This window comes from Lontra canadensis, unplaced genomic scaffold (genome assembly GCF_010015895.1).
Source record: "Lontra canadensis isolate GAN:19392208 unplaced genomic scaffold, GSC_riverotter_1.0 scaffold150, whole genome shotgun sequence".
NCBI lineage: Eukaryota > Metazoa > Chordata > Mammalia > Carnivora > Mustelidae > Lontra > Lontra canadensis.
In genome coordinates, this window is record NW_022631144.1 from 741,734 (window position 1) to 759,934 (window position 18,201).

At 35.0% G+C, this 18,201-nt stretch overlaps 1 protein-coding gene across 6 annotated transcripts in view; it reads left to right on the forward strand.

Moving 5' to 3' along the window:
* Positions 1 to 18,201, forward strand: part of ANO4 (anoctamin 4) — a 450,000-nt gene that overhangs the window by 377,380 nt on the left and 54,419 nt on the right. For all 6 annotated transcript variants that reach the window (XM_032844283.1, XM_032844285.1, XM_032844284.1 and 3 more), the window contains one exon: positions 17,433 to 17,515. In XM_032844283.1, coding sequence (XP_032700174.1) covers positions 17,433 to 17,515 — 83 coding nt within the window. The remainder of the gene's footprint in view (positions 1 to 17,432; positions 17,516 to 18,201) is intronic.

Sequence of the window (18,201 nt, forward strand, 5' to 3'; positions counted from 1 at the left end):
TATATGTTGATTTTATAACCTGAAACTTTACTGAATTTGTTTATTAATTTTTTTATTAACCATTTTTTACTAGAGTCTTTGGGGTTTTCTATACATTATATTGTGTCATCTGCAAGTGGTAATAGTTTCATTTCTTCCTTTTCAATTAGGATACCTTTCATTTCTTTTTCTTAACTAATTGTTATGGCTAGGACTTCCAGTACTATGTTGCTAAAAGTGGTGAGAGTGGGCATCCCTGTCTTGTTCCCTGTCTTTGAGGAAAAGCTTCTAGCTTTTCACCATTGAGTATAATATTAGTTGTAGGCTTGTCATCCATGACCTTTAATAAGGTGAAGTCCATTCCCTTTATACTTACTTTGTTGAGAGTTTTTGTCATAAATGGATTTTGAATTTTGTCAAATGCTTTCTCCATATCTATTGAGAGGATCATAAGATTTGTATCCTTCATTTTGTTAATGTGGTCTATCATGTTGATTGATTTATGGATCTCGAACCATCCTTCCATTCCTGGAATAAATCCCACTTGATCATAGTGAATGATTATTTTAGTGTAATGTTAAGTTTGATTTGCTAATATTTATATTTTTTTACTTTTTATTTTTTTTAGTTTTTATTTAAATTCTAGTTAGTTAACATATAGTGTAATATTGGTTTCAGGAGTAGAATTTGGTGACACATATAACACCCAGTGGTTTGCTGATATTGAGGATTTTGCATCTGTATTCATCTCAGTATTGGCCTGTAGTTTTCTTTTATTGTGCATCCTTGTCTGGTTTTAGTATTAGGGTAATTCTAGCCTCACAAAATGAATTTAGAAATGGTCCCTCCTAGGGGTACTTGGGTGGTTCAGTCGACTAAGATCTGACTCTGGATTTCAGTTCCAGTCATGATCTCCAAGTCCTGGGATCAAGCCCCACATCTGGCTCCATACCCAGCATGGAGTCTGCTTGGGTTTCTCTTCCTTTGCCCCTCCCTCCACTCACTCATTCTTATTCTCTCTCTCTCTCTCTAAAATAAATAAATCTTAAAAAAAAATAAATGCTTCCTCCTCTTCTATTTTTCTTGAAGAATTTGAAAAGGATTATTATTAATTCTTTAAATATTCAGTAGAATTCCACAGTGAAGTTGTCTAGTACTTGACTTTTGCTTGTTGGGATATGTGTACCTTTATGGCAATAAACACTCTATCTTGATTATTATAGCATAATAGTGGGCTTTGAAATGTTATTCTTTTTAAACATTGTTTTGGCTATATTAGGGACTTTGAATTTCCATACATATTTTAGAATCAATTTGTCAGTTTCTACCAGAAAAGATGTTGATACTTTGAGTGTAATAGAGTTGAATCAAGAGATCATTTTAGGAAGGTTGAAAAGTCAAAATCAAATATGTCTATCTATGAACATTATTTAACTTCTTATTTATGTGATCCATAATTTCTCTGGGCAATTTTATATTAGTTTCAATGTATAGTTTGGGATACTGTGTTAAATTTATCACTAATATTTTTAATTTTTTCATAAATAGTTTTATTTCTATAATGTTAATTTCCAGTTGCTCATTGCTAATATGTAAAAATACAATTGACTTTTGTACATTTACCTCATATCCTGTAAATATCCTCACTTATAAGTGCTACTAGCTCTCATAGATTCCTTTGGATTTTCAACATAGATGATTATGACATTTATAAATACAATTTTGTTTCTTCTTTTCTAATCCATATGGGCCTAATTTTTTCTTGCCTTATTACACTGACAGAATAATATTAGATAGAAGTTATGATGTCAGACATTCTTTTTTTATTCTCAGTGTTGAGGGGAAAATATTAAGTCTTATACTATTAAGTATGAGAGAAAATATAAGTTTTTGTAAATACCACTTTATCAAGTTGGGGAATTTTACTTTATTTCTCGGGGCTGAATTTTTATCATGAATGGGTATTGAGTTTGTTAAAAGCTTTCATCTGTATTAATAAGATAATCCTGTTTTTTAAAAAGATGGTTGATATATTCATTAAATTGGTTTACTTTCAAACACTACAGTGACACTGAATTACAAAACAAACCCACTTCACTGTAATATACAGTTGACTCTTGACAGTATGGAGATTAGGTTCACCAAAACCTTTGCAGCTGAAAATCTACATATAACTTTTGACTCTCTCAAAACTTAAGTACTGATAACCTACTATTGATTGGAAGCCTTACCAATAACATGAAGAGTTAATTAACACATATTTTATATGTTATATATATTATATTGTATTCTTATAATAAAGTAAGCTAAAGAAAAGAAAACATTATTTAAAAAATCATGAAGTTCTGGCTTCGGCAGCACATGTACTAAAAAGTCGTGAGGAAGAGAAAATATGTTTAGAGTAACTGTATCCAAAAAGCCATATAGGTGAACCCATACAAATCAAACCCATGTTGTTCAAGGGTCAACTGTATTATCTTTTTTCTATAGTTGTGTATTTGATCTGCTAAAATATTTTTAGGATTTTTGCATCTATCTTCATAAAGGTTGTCTGTAATTTTCTTCTGGTGTTTTTTTGGTTATGAGGTAATGTGGCTACATAGAATGAGTTAGGAGATGTTCTTTTTTCTGTTTTCTGGAGAGGTTTATATAAAAATGATATTACTTCTTTCTTACATTTGGTAGAATTCACCAGTAAAGCCACTTGGGCTTAGAATTTTCTTTGCAGGAAAGTGTTTAATACAAACTTAATCTCCTTAACAGATGGAGCTCTTTAGATTATCTATTTCTTCCTGTCTTCAAGGATTCTGTCATTTTATCTAAATGTGTGAACTTATTGGGATAAATTTGTTCATTATAATCTCATATTTTACCTTTCGTGGAACAATCTGTAATCTCATTTTGTTCATTCCTGAAATTATAGTTCATGTCTTTCTCTTGTTTTCCTATTCATTCTGCATAAGAATTTATCAATTATATTTATCTTTCCATGAACAAGTTTTTGATGTTAATGGTGTCTTTATATTGTCCTTATGTTTTCTTTTTTATTAATTTCTGCTGTTATGTTTCCTTCCTCATGCTTACTTTGGGTTTAATTAGCTCCTTTTTTAAAAATTTCTTAAGGTGAATGCCTCGTTTACTAATGTGAGATCTTTCTTCTTTTAAAATATGAGTTTAATGTTATAAACTTCCTCTAAGTGTTGCTTTAGTTGCATCCTCTGCATTATATTTTCATTTTTAATGAGTTCAAAATATTTTATAATTTCCATTCTGATTTTCTCTTTGACCCATGAGTTATATAGATGTGTGTTGTCTAATTCCAAAAAATTGGGGAGATTTTATAGGTATCTGCCTCTTGTTGATTTTTAGTTTAACTCAGAGAACATATTTTACATGATTTCAATACTTTTGAATTTATTGAAATTTGTTTTATAGCCCATAATATGGCATCTCAACAAATGTCTCATGCCCATTTGAAAAGACTATATATTATGCTGTTGTTAAGTTTTATGTTTTGTAAGTTTCATTTGGGTCCACCTGGTTGATTTTGTTTTAGTCACCTATATTTATACTAATTCCAACTTTATTTGTGGATTCTTCTAGTTTGCCTTTCAGTTATATCAAGATTTTGCCTCATGTATTTTAAATATAGGATGGTTATGTCTTCTTGAGGCCCCTTAGTCATTATGAAATTTCCCTCATTATTCCCAATAATATTTCTTGTTTTCAAGTATAGTTTGATATTAATACTGCCATGCCAGTCTTTCTTGATTTGGATTTGTATGGTATATTTTTCTTTCATTTAAATATGTATCCATGTCTTTATATTTAAAGTACACAAGTAATAAAATACAAAAGTAATAGGAAGTCTTACTTTTTTTTCCAATCCAAAGATCTCTGCTTTTTCATTAGAGTTTTTATACCATTACATTCAATGTAATTATCAATATATTTGGTTTAAATACATGTTCTTTTTATTCACTTTATATGTGTCCCATATGCTGTTGGTTTATTTTCCATCATTTTCTCTCCTTTTGAATTAGATATTTTCATGATTTAATTTTATCTCCACTATTGATTTATTAGTTATACTTCTTTGTTTTACTCTTATAATGGTTTCAAGGATTTATAATATACACCTTTCATTTATAACAGCCTATTTTCAAATAATATAATGCTATTTCACATGTGGTATGAGCACTTTAAAATGGTATGCTTCACCTTTTATTTTCTGTCCCTTGTATTATTATTACCAAATATTTTACTGCTATTTTTGTCCTGTATCTTACTGCTATTCTTGTTATATATATATATTTTTAAGAGTTTATTTATTTATATGACTGAGAGAGAGCGCATAAGCAGGGGGAGTGGGAGAGGAAGAAGCAGGTTCCCCACTGAACAAGGAACCAGATGCGGGATTCGATCTCAGGACAAAGGGATCATGACCTGAGCCAAAGGCAGACACCCAACTAACTGAGCCACCCAGGCGCCCCTGGCAGTGACTTTAGATATAACACCAAAAGCATGATCCGTTAAAGGAAGACGATCTGTAAAAGACACTGTTAAGAGAATGAAAAGACAAAGCCACAGACTGGAAGAAAAGACCAAACACACACCTGATAAAGGACTGGTATCCAAAATATGAAAAGAGCTCTTGAAACTCAGCAAGAAGAAAACAAACAACTCAGTTTAAAAGTGGGAAAAAAACCTGAACAGACATTTTTCAAAAGAAGATGCACCTACATATGACAAATAAGCATATGAGAAGATACTCAACATTATATGTTATTAAGGAATTACAAATTAAAACAATGGGATACCACCTCACACCCATTAAAATGATTAAAATTTGGGGTGCCTGGGTGGCTCAGTTGGTTAAGTGACTGCCTTTAGCTTAGGTCATGATCCTGAAGTCCTGGGCTTGAGTCCAACATTGGACTCCTTGCTTGGCAGGGAGTCTGCTTCTCCCTCTGACCTCTCCCCTCTCATGCTCTCTCTCTCTCTCTCTCTCAAATAAATAAATTAAATCTTTTAAAAAAATAATAAAATGACTAAAATTCAAAACATTGCCAGTACCAAATGCTGGTACGGGTGTGGAACTACATGAACTCTCACTCATTGCTCGTGGGAATGTAAATGGTATAGCCACTTTGGAAGACAGTTCGGTAGTTTCTTATAATACTAAACATACTCTTACAAGATGATGCAGCTATTGTGTTCCTTGATATTTACCCAAGTAAGCTGAAAACTTAAGTCCATACAAAACCTGCACATGGATGCTTATAGCAAGTTTTTTTTTTAATTTTCTTTTTCTTTTTTTTTTTAAGATTTTATTTATTTATTTGACAAGTAGGCAGAGAGGCAAGCAAAGAGAGAGGAGGAAGCAGGCTCCCTGCTGAGCAGAGAGCCCGATGTGGGGCTTGATCCCAGGACCCTGGGATCATGACCTGAGCTGAAGGCAGAGGTTTTAATCCACTGAGCCACCCAGGCGCCCCTATAGCAAGTTTTTTAATAATTACCCCAAATCTGAAGCAACCAAGATCTTTTTCAATAGATGAATAAACCATGGTATATCAATACAATGGAATATTATTGAGCAATCAAAACAAATGAGCTATTAAGCCAAGAAAAGATGTGAAGGAAGCTTAAATGCATATTGCTAAGTAAAGGAAGCCAAGTTTAAAGATTTATTTTTATTTTTTATTTTTTTTTAAGATTTTATTTATTTGACAGACAGAGATCACAAGTAGGCAGAGAGGCAGGCAGAGAGAGAGGAGGAAACAGGCTCTGCTGAGCAGAGAGCCTGATTCAGGGCTTGATCCCAGGACCCTGAGATCATGACCTGAGCTGAAGGCAGAGCCTTAACCCACTGAACCACCCAGGTGCCCCACCTGCACGTCCTTGCCTCTCTTCTGCTCATATCTGCAATATCTAACAAAGAAATTAAATTTTTACTATAAGCTTTTCCAGAAATAAAATTACAGGCCCAATGCCTTCATTGTTAAATTAAAAATTCTATTAAACAATTAAACACTGAAGGAAGAAATTTTATCATGTCCTCAAAAAATCTTGTAAAAAGTCAGAGGAAACATTTATCAAATAATCTTGTTGAGGTTAGCATTAGTATGATACTGAAAATAGACATTGGTATTAAAGGAAAAATAAACTAACCTTCATAAACATACACAGAGAAAAAAAATTTTTTAAAGATTTTATTTGAGAGAGAAAGAGCGTGTGTGCACATGTGTGTGTGAGAAAGAGAGAGATAGAGAGCATGGAGGGAGAGGGAAAAGCAGACCCCTGCTGAACAGAGAGCCCGTTTCCAGGATCGATCCCAGGATCCTGAGATCATGACCTGAGTGGAAGGCAGATGCTTAACTGAATGAGCCACCCAGGTACCCCATACAGAGAAATTACTAATAAAATATTTAAAAATTGAAACCAGCTATATATCAGAAGGATAATACATCATGACCACATGGAGTTTATTGGTTTAACATTCAAAAATAGATAAGAATACAAAAAATGGGGGAATTCATATGATTATATCAATAGATGAAGAACAAACCCTATACAAAATACAACCTCTAGTCATGATTTTAAAATGAGATAACTCTACACAAAACTGGAACACCAGGAAACTACTTCAATCTTCAGTAAGGCATCTGTGGAAAAACCTGCAGATAGAATTATACTAATGGTTAGATATTAAATGCTTTCCCCTTATATTCAGTGAGTATGTCTACTATTACTACTTACTCCAAAACTGCATTGGAGGTTGTAGCTATTGCAATAAGATAATTTTTTAAAAAGGCATAAACAGGAATGGAAGAAGCAAGACTGTTTCTATTTGCAGATGACATGACTGTTTATGTAGAAAATCCTCAGAAGTCCATAAAACAATTATTAAAACTAATGAGTGAAGTTATCAAATTTTTAGGATAAAAGGTAAATAAACGAAAGTCAACTGCCTTCATATCATCTGATTGGAAAAATGAGTTATTGAAATTAAATGTAATTATTCAATTTGTAATAATACCAATAGATAAATTTGACAAAAATCCATGTATGACTTTTACACCAAACCCCACAAAATAGTGCTTAGAGGAATTATAGAAACTTATCTAAATGGAACAGTATACCATGCTTTTGGACTGGAAAACTCCCTATAGTTAAGATATCCATTCTCCCCAAGTTGATCTACCAGTTCCATGAAATTCTAATAAAATATAGCAAGATTTTTAGAAACTGGTAAGTTGATTTTCAACTTATTTTGAAAACTCAAATGACCTAAAATAGTCACAATAATTTTTTAAGGGACAAATTTGGAAGTCTTACATTTCCCGATTTAAAGACCTACGATAAACTACAGCAATTAGGACATTGTGGTGTTGTCAAGAGGATAGATAAATACATCAAATAACAGAATGGAGAGCACAGGGATAATCTATACTTGCATGGTCAATTGATTATCCTTTTTTAAATTAAAATTTTTATTTTAATTCCAGCGTAATTAACATAGTATTATATTCTTGTTATATATTTTATTCTACATGTTATAAACCTCTTTATACATTGTTATTATTTTGGCTTTCAGCAAGTAATTATCTATTAAAGAGACTGAAATGAGGAAAAAATTCATTTACCCATATATTGGTTCTTATGTGCTCTCCCTATTGTTATATTAATCCAGATTTCCATCTGGTGTCATTTCTTTCTCCCTGAAGAACTTCCTTTAAAGTTCTTATAATGCAGGTCTACTGGTAATTAATTTTCCCAGATTTTTAAGGTCTAAAGATATTTTGCTTCACTTTAATTTTTAAAAGATATTGTTGCTGGATGTAGAATTCTAGTATTCTAGGTTAGCAGGGTTTTGTTGTTTTTTTTTTTTTCCTTTCAATACTTTAGAGCACAGGAGTGCTCAATCAGGAGTGAAGTATGCCTCTCAGGAGACATTAGACCATGTGTAGACACATTTTTGTTGTCATTACTGAGAGAAAGGAGTGATACTGGCATCTGAATTTAGTGGGTAGACATCAGGGATGCTGCTAAATGTCATACAAGGCACAGAACAACACGCCCCCCAAACAAGGAATTAAATGGTCTACAATATCAATAGTGTTGAGTTTGAGAAACATTGCTAAATTTACAGTCTTCCATATGAAGTCATATGGCCTATGGCCTAGTTGAGTTTCTTTTGGAAAATATCTGACAATTCTCTCAGATTCTCACTTAATCTTAAGATTAAAGTATCACTAACATATGGAATGTTTTGGTGTTGAAAAATAACTTATATTTTCGAGATAGTTGACACAATGTTAATCGTGTTAAGATTAAAAAACTCTGCCTTAAGAGATGCCTTGTTATTGTGTGGAGACTTTCACAGTTTTTATAAGATGTCTGCATTTCTTCTTCTATAAAATGTCTGTCTTTTCTTTCTTCTTCTTCTTTTTTTTTCCCTATGTAAGATTTTCCTCCCTAGTATCTGCTTTGAAGATTTTTACTTCTTATTCTCAGGAATTTGACTGAGATGAGCTTTGATATAATTTTCTTTGTGTTTCTTATAATTGGGGTTTGTTAAGTTTCTTGCATCAATATGTTTAATTTTTAACAAATTTTGAAATTTTTCCAAAATCTCTCAGTATTGTTCTACAGGTCACTTATTCTTTTTTCACATTTTTCATTCCTTTTAGTCTTTGTATCATCTGTAATTGTTTCTATTGATTTGTCTTCAGATTCACTGTTTTTTTTTTTTTATTCCTGAAATGTCTAGTCTTCTGTTAATCCTATTCAGTGTACTTCTCTTTTTATAACTTTCATTTTCCATTATCAAATCTCAGTCAGTTGGGGCTTTTTATGCCTGTATTACTCTTCTCATTGTATTCTTGTTTTCATCTATCTCCTTGACATACAAAGCATACTTATAACAGTTGTTTTATCATTCTTGTTCTATCATTTCTGTCAGTTCTAGGCTGTCTCCCTGGGATTGAAATTTTCGCCTGTTTATAGGCTTTATTTTCTTGTTTGTTTGTATGTCTGGGAATTTTTTTATTAAACACTGAAGAGTGTTGAATTTCGTTTTTTGTTATGTTTCCTTATTGTTAGACTTTGTTCAGGTATATGATTAACTCTCTTGCAGCCCTGTTAGATCATCTCCAGACTTGTTATTAGCTTATTAGGGTAGGTCCAGAACCACTACTAAGGGATGATCTTTATGAGGCCTTTTATAAGTTCTATGTGTTACAACATCTCTGTACTCTGACTAGTGGGATTGGAAACTTCTTTTGGCCCTCTGTGAATTCTGAGGATTTTTTAGCTACCATCAAGCAGTTTCATGTAGTTTCACCCCATATGCCTAAAGAACAGAAGGCACTTCATTGATTTTGAGTTTTCTGTCAGTATAGTTCCCTTTTCTCTGGTACTCTGCCCCACAAACTCGTGCCACCTCATTCTCCCCAGTTTAATCTCCCAAACTCAGTAAGACCACTAGGCTCTGTTTGGACTCCTCCACCTGAATTGTAGCCTGTAAATGGCCTCCAAATAATGAGATGGTGTGATCCTAAGGCTCACCTTACTTATTTCTTTTCTCTCAGGGATCACAGTCCTGTACTATCTCTTGTCCAGTGCTGAAAACAGTTGTTTTTATATTGGAGCAGTTAATCCTTATGGGTAGAAGCAAAAATACTCAGTCTTCTGTAGCCTGATGGCTTTTTATAGAAGGTAAGCATACACTCAGGCAGGGTCTCAGAGCATTGTGGTTACTTGGGGAAACTGCCATTATCCACAGTTCTCTTTAAGTTCAGAAGCTCTTTTGGAATACCCAAAGCTAATTGGACTTAGGCAAACAGAAACCTCTTTTAAACTCTGCAAGCATTAGGGCATAATCCAGAATATGAAAATGCAAGTATATGGTAGAGAATATTATTTTATAATGATCATCTAGAACACCTTCTTCCTATGTCAGAATACTTAGGAAGCCAAATTAATTATCATATGTTGTTTGAGCTTGGAAATCAGTGCAGCTAGTGAATCCCTAGCACAACAAAGGAATGTAATTAATAATTAAATGAATGGAAAAAGGGAGCAAGAACTATTTTTTTTTTCTGCTGAATACTTAGTCATCTTTATTTCATTTCAAGGAGTACCCCTAGAGACTGGTTTATGTCTGAATGCCCATCTAATATTCTACATTAGATCAAACTGCAAAATTTGTATTCTTAGACCTTGTTTTCCCTAAGTTACAAATTGGCCACCCCCTATTTGGATATATTTACTTTCTCCAGAATGGTTCTAAAATTTTAATAATTAAGCTTCAGCTTCTTAAAATATGGTCACATTCCTGTTTTTACTTGGACCCTGAAACTAACTTCATCTTGGCATTTTGGGGTGTTTCACAAACTCTAGTCACTCATTTACATTCACTTGTATTATTATTGCCAAAGTCCATCTCAGATGTTGCAAGTTAGTAACCAGTAAAAATAATCTGGTCCTCACTATTTTGTATATTAAAATATTATATTTTGTATATTAAAAATATACAAATAAACTATTATTTTTACACTGAAATAGTTCACATGAAGATATATTTTTATGATTTCTCTTGAATAATTTAAAGATCTGGCCACAGTGCAGTCAATGGAAACTGAAGAATACCTATCACTTTATTTTGTGCACATACTCCCCAACTGATCCTATTCCCTACCAGTCCTTATCGTGCAGTTTCCTCTTCTAGGTTTTGTACTGCTGTGGTTGTTTTAGCATTTGAGTTTGTGATTCCTCACTAAGCTCATTCATTATGTGTAGATTTTATGAGTTAAAATCTTGGGAGGTGACCTCATTCCTCTATTTCTAAGTTCTTAGGAAGCACATCTGTGTAACTTGTCTGTACCTTCTCCAAATGAAAATTCTCAGAAAGTTATGAAGAACAGAAATAATGAAATCTGTTAGTATTATTCATTTCACTTTCTAAAAGAAGGAAATTAGAATTGGGAGAAAAATGACTATGTGTAATTTCCTAGGAAGAGAATCATGTTGACTAGATTTCTGAAAATGTTTTGAATCATCAGACAGCAGGACACTTTTCTGAAATAAAAATCACCTTTCCTTTTTCCTATATAGTGCCCATTTTATTTCTGGCTCAATTCTTATTTTTATACAAATAGAACATAATCTTTTGACAAATTAAGGAAAAAAGCCAATAGGGTCTTTAAAAGCCTTTGGGATTTTTTTCAAAAATAAGAAATAAACATGTCTTTATAATTAATTTTCTAGCATTAGACACAATTCTTTTCTGGACTCCCAGGCTAGAAATTTTCCAAATGAAGAATCAAATTAGGCTTTTGAATACCTATTGTGTTATCAAAGGGCAAAAATTAGCAGCATGTATTCCTAGCAGCTTTGGGAATAAATGTAGGTTTTGCCCACATTTATTCCCACAGGCCTCCAAAGAAAAGTATAGATCTAAGGGAAGGATAGAGAATAAATACCAGGTTCTCACAGGGAACATATAACCTGGGGTACGGTACTTTGGTTTTTATAACTAGTTTAAGCAAAGTGCTCTTATGGTTCAAAGAGTAAGCTTTCTTTTTCTTTTTAGCTCTTCCTTATTCAGTAGAAATTAAAGGCCCCAGATTAGACTGTGACCTTCTAGCTACAAGACAGATAGCACCCCTGGCTCGTACTCTAAATGCCAGTTGCTCCTAGTCATTGTGATAGCCCAAATAATCCTGTTATGGTTTGAATTGTGTCCTCTGAAAGGTATGTTTTAGTCGTAGCTTCTAGTACCTGTGCAAGTGACTTTATTTGGAAATAGGGTCTTTGAAGATGTAATCAATTTAAGACAATGTCATACTGTATTCCCAGTGTGGCTGGTGTCCCTACAAGAAGAGAAAATGGAGAGACAGACAATCACAGAGTAGAATGCCTTGTGAAGATAGGCAGGGAGATTGGAAGAGTGCTTCTGCAAGCCAAGGGATGCCAAAGATTTCCACCAACTACCAGGAGTTAGGAAAAAATGCATAGAAGATAGTATCTCTCAGAGCCTCCAGTAGGAATTAACCCTGCCAAAACCTTGATTTTGAACTTCTAACCTCAGAACTATAAGAGAATAAATTTGATGTTTTAAGCTCCCCCACCAAAAAATAACAATAATAATAATAATAAATAAAAGCCATATTAGGCCCAAATCCCAGTTGTCATTTACTAGTCATGTGACTTCTCTGGACCTCAGATTCTTCATTCATAGGATGATGAAAATAATACCCACCTTGACAAACTTTTGAAAAAATAAAACATAGTACCTAAAATGTAATAAATTGTTACTATACAGTGACTAAATAGTACCATATTTCAATGCTGCCATGGAACCCAAGATATACAGCTTAAAGGGATCATTTCCTGCATAAAACTCTTGAAATGCCTTAGGAAGAGGACAAAAAATAGTAATTCAGTGGGTTTTTCCTTCCTGTTTGCAAAATATAAACCATAGTTGTACTTTCAAAAAAACCTATATTAGTTAGGATGACTACAGCTAACTGTGTAATACACAAAATCAAAACCTAGATGTTTAATAGAACTCATGTACATGAGGGGCACCTGGGGTGGCACAGTGGGTTAAGTTTCTGACTCCTAGTTTTGGCTCAGGTCGTGATCTCAGGATTCTGGGATCAAGCACCACATCAACTCCCTTCCTATACTCTCACACTCTCTCAAATAAAGAAATAAATCTTGAAAATAAAAAAAAATGCACATGAAACCCAACCAGGTATTTCTGGTTGTTAGCCTTCTACATGGTCATTTAAATACCCAGGTTCCTTTTATTTGGTGGCTCTATGCTCTTCTGGATCCTTAGAGTCCTCTCCATTCACCCCTCAAAAGGAGAAAAGAAGCATGGGGTGATATAATTACTTTTTAATTTTTTTAGTCCAAAACTGACATACATCACTTGTGCTTAATTTTCATTTATCAAAATGTGGTGACATCTAATTGTAATAAAGGCTGGAAAATGTAATCTAACTATGCCTAGAAAGATAAGAAATGGTTTGTGCAAATACATAGAAGTCTGATACGAATTGATTTGAAACTAACAATAATTGTTCTACTTAAGAAAGTGATAGTAGAGCATGGCCTGCTGAACACTCTGTCATGTCCTTTTTGCGTCCTTTATAGGATATATGTCACAACCTTCTCAACTGTGTACGATTCTGAGCCAGTGGTGTCCTGGTATTTGAACACAAACATACCTAAACACTAACCTTGACCCTTCTTATACTTAAATTCAGAAGTCTCAGGTTTTTCTTTTCCTTTTTTTTTTATTGACATCTTTTTTTTTTTCAGTGTTCCAAGATTCATTGCTTATGTACCACACCCAGTACTCCATGCAATACGTGGGTATTAAGGAGGGCACATATTGCAAGTCTCAGATTTTTCTAATGCTTCCACTAATGTTGTGAGGGGCTTGCTATTTGGCGTTGATAGTAACAAATGGGATGAACTTCATTTGTAGGTAGGTTAGGTAGTAGTATGGGGTAGTATAGAGTAGAAAGGGGAGAGAAGAGAGCACACAAAACTCTGTCTTAAAACTAAGGGCTTGATATTGCCCTATCTAAAATAGATAAAGGAAGTAGCTCGTAAGTTTTTTCACCTTCATGCCTCATGCAATGTCTCAGTGAGTAAATGGGGTAAGCATTCCAGAGATAGCTCTGAACACAGGGTCATTCAGGGACTCATAGTCCTACAAACAAGTTGTTTGCAATCCTCCCAGGCCTTGACATCATTTGCATAATATCAGCTGAGTTACTTGGGCTCCACCTATGCAAAAGGGTAAAGAGAATGTGGAAGAAGCACCCTCACTGTCTTAAGATATCAACAGGCAAGTGGCATTTATCACATTTTTCTGTTCACATTCCATTGTGAGAACTGTCTTTTGGCCATATATATCCAACAGCAAGGAGATCTGAGAACTACAGTACAGGTGGGCAGCCACCTTTTACTGTGGAACAAGGCAAGAATGCATCTTAGAGGTAGGTAGTCCTTGCCACAGGATTCATACAACCAAGTAATAATTAGAATGATACTGGGGTGCTTGGTGGCTCAGTCCATTAAGTGTCCAACTCTTAATTTTGGCTCAGGTCATGATCTCAGGATCATGAGATTGAGCCCAGTGTTGGGCTCTCTGCTGGGTGTGGAGCCTACTTTGGATTTTTTTTTCTCTCTCTCTATCTCTCTGCCTCTCCCCCTCCCCCAGTGCTCTTTCTCTATCTCTCTCTCTAAAAAGAAAGAACAGAATGATATTTTATTGCAAGGCAAAAGAGAAGCATAGTAAGTTTCGATTTTTCATGTTTGTTATTATTTTACACTGCTGTGTAAAGCATTCAAAAGATATAATTAGATGTTTTTCAAATTTATACCCTAATTTCTTATAAGATTTAGATAAATAAGAAAAGAATAATTTGCCATATTGCTTTCATTTTCATGACATCATGTCATTTGTACATTTACTGTGCCTCTGTGGATACCAGTCATTGTGCTAGACCCTGAGGATATAAAGACTGCTAATATATATAGCCCATATTCTCAAGAGCCCACAACTACTGATAGAAATGATCAAGTTTCTCTATTGTTTTTTAAGTGCTGAATGCTATGCTCAGCACTGACCTAGAGGTATCTGCACAACTCAGCATGGGTATAGAGAAGGTTCAAAGGGAATGGTTGCAGAGCACACAGAGCCAAATCTGAAAACAAGAGTAGGAGTTGGTCAAATGGACACAAATAGGGAAGAACACTATAAACCAATGAAATAGTGTGGGCAGAGCTAAGAAAGTCACACAACAGCTCACCTGTGAAAACTGTTAGTGAGGTAGCCTGGAGTCTAGGGTACAAGTTGGGGCAGAGAGAGTTTGACACAGGCAGAGTCATTAGGAGCCTTGCATCCTGAGCTGGTAGTCGGGATTTTTCTGTAGGTGGTGTGGTTCCTTGATACCCAGACATGGCCAAACCTTGTTTTCAAAAAAGCATTATCTACATAGATAGATTGGAATCTAAGGACTTCAGAATGCTGGCAGTAAGGTTAAACCTTCTGATACTTTGAGAAAAAGATATTTTAGACCAAATTCTTGTGGAAAGAATTCCATATAGTAGAAAATCTTGCCAAACCCTTAGGAACTTTAAGTCTTTTGAGAATTGACCCATGAAAGAAATAACTTTTTTTTATTGTGTTGTTAGTCAACATACATCATTAGTTTTTGATGTAATATTCCAAGATTCATTGTTTACGTATAACACCCAGTGCTCCATGTGATACGTGCTCTCCTTAATACCACCACCAGGCTCACCCATCCCCTCACTCCCCTCCCCTCTAAAACCCTCAGTTTGTTTCTTGGAGTCCACAGTCTCTTGTGGTTTGTCTCCACCTCCAACCGCCCCCCCTTCATTTTTCCTTTTCTTCTCCTAATGTCCTCCATGTTATTCCTTATGCTCTACAGGTAAGTGAAACCATATAATTGACTTCCTCTGTTTGACTTATTTCACTCAGCATAATCTCCTCCACTCCCATCCATGATGATGCAAAAATTGGGTATTTGTCCTTTTTGATGGCTGAGTAATATTCCCTTGTCTGAGTAATATTCCATTTTCTTCTTTATCCATTCATCTGTTGAAGGGTATCTTGGCTCTTCCCACAGCAAGAAATAACTTTTTAATCAAACTTATAGTACTGAGTGGTTTAGTGGTAGAAGACAATTATATATATTAATGTAAAGCCATCTTCAAAGGAGACAAGAAGGAAAATGTGAATTTGTGATGTAAGGCAGCATATAACTAGACACATTCAAAGTGCAGTGGGCTCCCAGGGCTGTGAGTATTTAAGCAAGGGAATTTAAATCATGAAATAATAAGGGTGTGGGATTGAATATTTGCCTTGAAAGGAGACAGTCTATATTGGATTATATCCTCACTCATGGTTAGAGATAACATCAGATTCTTCCTCAAATGCAAAACACAAGACAATAGCATTGTACAAGCAACTAATTTCTTCCCATCCTCCCAAGTCCTGGAAGGGAGGAAGATGAGTATTAGCCACAAAAGGGAATTATTGGTTAGAACTTCTCTCTCCTTCATGTAGGATTCAGCACCCACTAGGGAAAAGAAAGGTGGTGGAATGTTTCTGACAGCCACTGGTCTGTCTTAGAAGTCAGTTCCTTCAAATGAGACCCACAGGTGGGTTGGTAGGGCTTGCTGGGAGCATCAGCAGTCAGTGAGACAGACAGGATGCTTCTCCTATGGCCTGAGGCTGTCCCAGAATGGTCCCCCTCAGGCTTCTCTGAGGTCACAGGCTACAGTCCTGACTTTTCATGAAGAATAGCCACACATTCAAGGACTAGCTGCTTTGTCTCTTTAAGGCCAGGGGAGACTCTGGAGACAAAAAAGAAAGTCTTTAGAAAGCACCATTTTCTCAAGGGGCCAGAGAACCTCATATAATAATTGTCCCGGGGGCCCATGCAAAGACAATTGGTAAGGCAGAAAGTTAACATAGCAGGCCTGCTTTCGAAAATCCTGCCTACCAGATCGGCCCTGGACTCTTGCCTCTGTAAGTCTAAGTACCATAGCAAGGCCCAGGAGAGATGGATCTACCAGTTCTGTCTCCTGGGTGTTTCTGTGTTATCTTTTGTTGCAGTCATCCTCAAAGTTTGAGTGTGCATGTATGTGCATATGTTGTGCGTCCTATCGTTTGGTTTGTGACTTCCAAGACAGCAAGGTTATGTCTTGATTATTTTTTCCCTTCTGTCATTTGTATAATAATTGAACTGTAGAAAGTTACTTTGGCTGAATGAGGATAAACTTCCATATTTCCCTGGGTAGGAAAACCAGCTACGCCATACCTCATTTAAAAAAAAGGATCTTAACAAAATTTGCACACTTTTTCCTTTAATGTGACAAAAAAAGACATAGTTTGGGAAAAAGATTAAAATAATAAAATTATTTCTTTCAATGAAATAGTAAAATATGTTTTATATAGATATTTGTTGGGAAGAAGATTTGGGAGACAATCTCTGCTAGTCAAATACATGTAAACTGCTAAGTTTTATTTTGGTCTTTCTGCCCTTACCACCCCCTCACTTTTAAAAATAAATATTCTATCAATGAGAAAGATGTTGGTAACCGAGTTTTCTGTATTTGTATATCCCAGGAGCTTTGTTATTGTAAGTCTTTTCTGCCTCAACTTGCAAATCAGCTTAATTTAATTCTAAATGAAATCTCTAATTTTTCATTATGTTTGACACAAGCTTAGTAATTCTCTGAAAAGGTCCTTGTTAAATGAAGCTTAGCTAGAAATTCTGATATTCAGGGATGCTTACACAAACAACTGTCATTCTCTGCAATGAGTTCCTTATTCAGTGACAGTTAACAGCATTGTTTTATTTAAAAATGTCTTTGTGTTTCTCTTCTTGTTCCAGCGACAGTTTTCCTGGAGTTCTGGAAAAGACGGCGAGCTGTAATTGCTTATGACTGGGATCTGATCGACTGGGAAGAAGAGGAGGTTTGTATTATTTACCTCAGAATTTTCAAAAAGCAAATCAACAAATACACAGTCCTCTTGAGTTATCACTCTGCTCTGTGACAGAAGTCAGGTTTACTCATAAAGCATTTCAATACCTGTCTTTGCAAAAAACTTCAGGTAGTATAAAAAAGAACAGACTATAAAAGAAAGAAGAGACAACATTGTGATCGCTTAGTAGATTAAGATTCCGTGGCCAAGTAAAGCATTTCACTTGTAGGTGGAGACATCAGAAGCATTAGTAGTAAGATTTGTTTAGTTTTCTTAAATAGTGTTCTTTACTTTAACAGGAAAGTATTAGTCTTACAGCTCTAGGTATATGGAAGGAAACGTCATGAGAGAATTCCAGGGAGATGTTTCTGCGAGCTGTCCAGAATCCTGGACAGTGCTCAGAGTGGCAAAGGCTCAAATGCATGACCTCAAGTCCTTAAATACTGAGGAGAAACTTCTCCTCAAATGTCCTCCATGGTGGAAGGGTCTAAATGCCCCTTATTCTAGCCTGTGGTACTCAGATTGCTGTGCAGAAAAGCCCAAGCTTGCTACAAGCCTTCTTCATGGAAAACCCAGGGTATTAGGCTGCTGGGGCTGCCATAACAAAGGACCACAGACTGGGTGCCTTAAACAACAGAAATTAGTTGCTCACGTTTCTGGAGGCTGGAAGTCTGAGA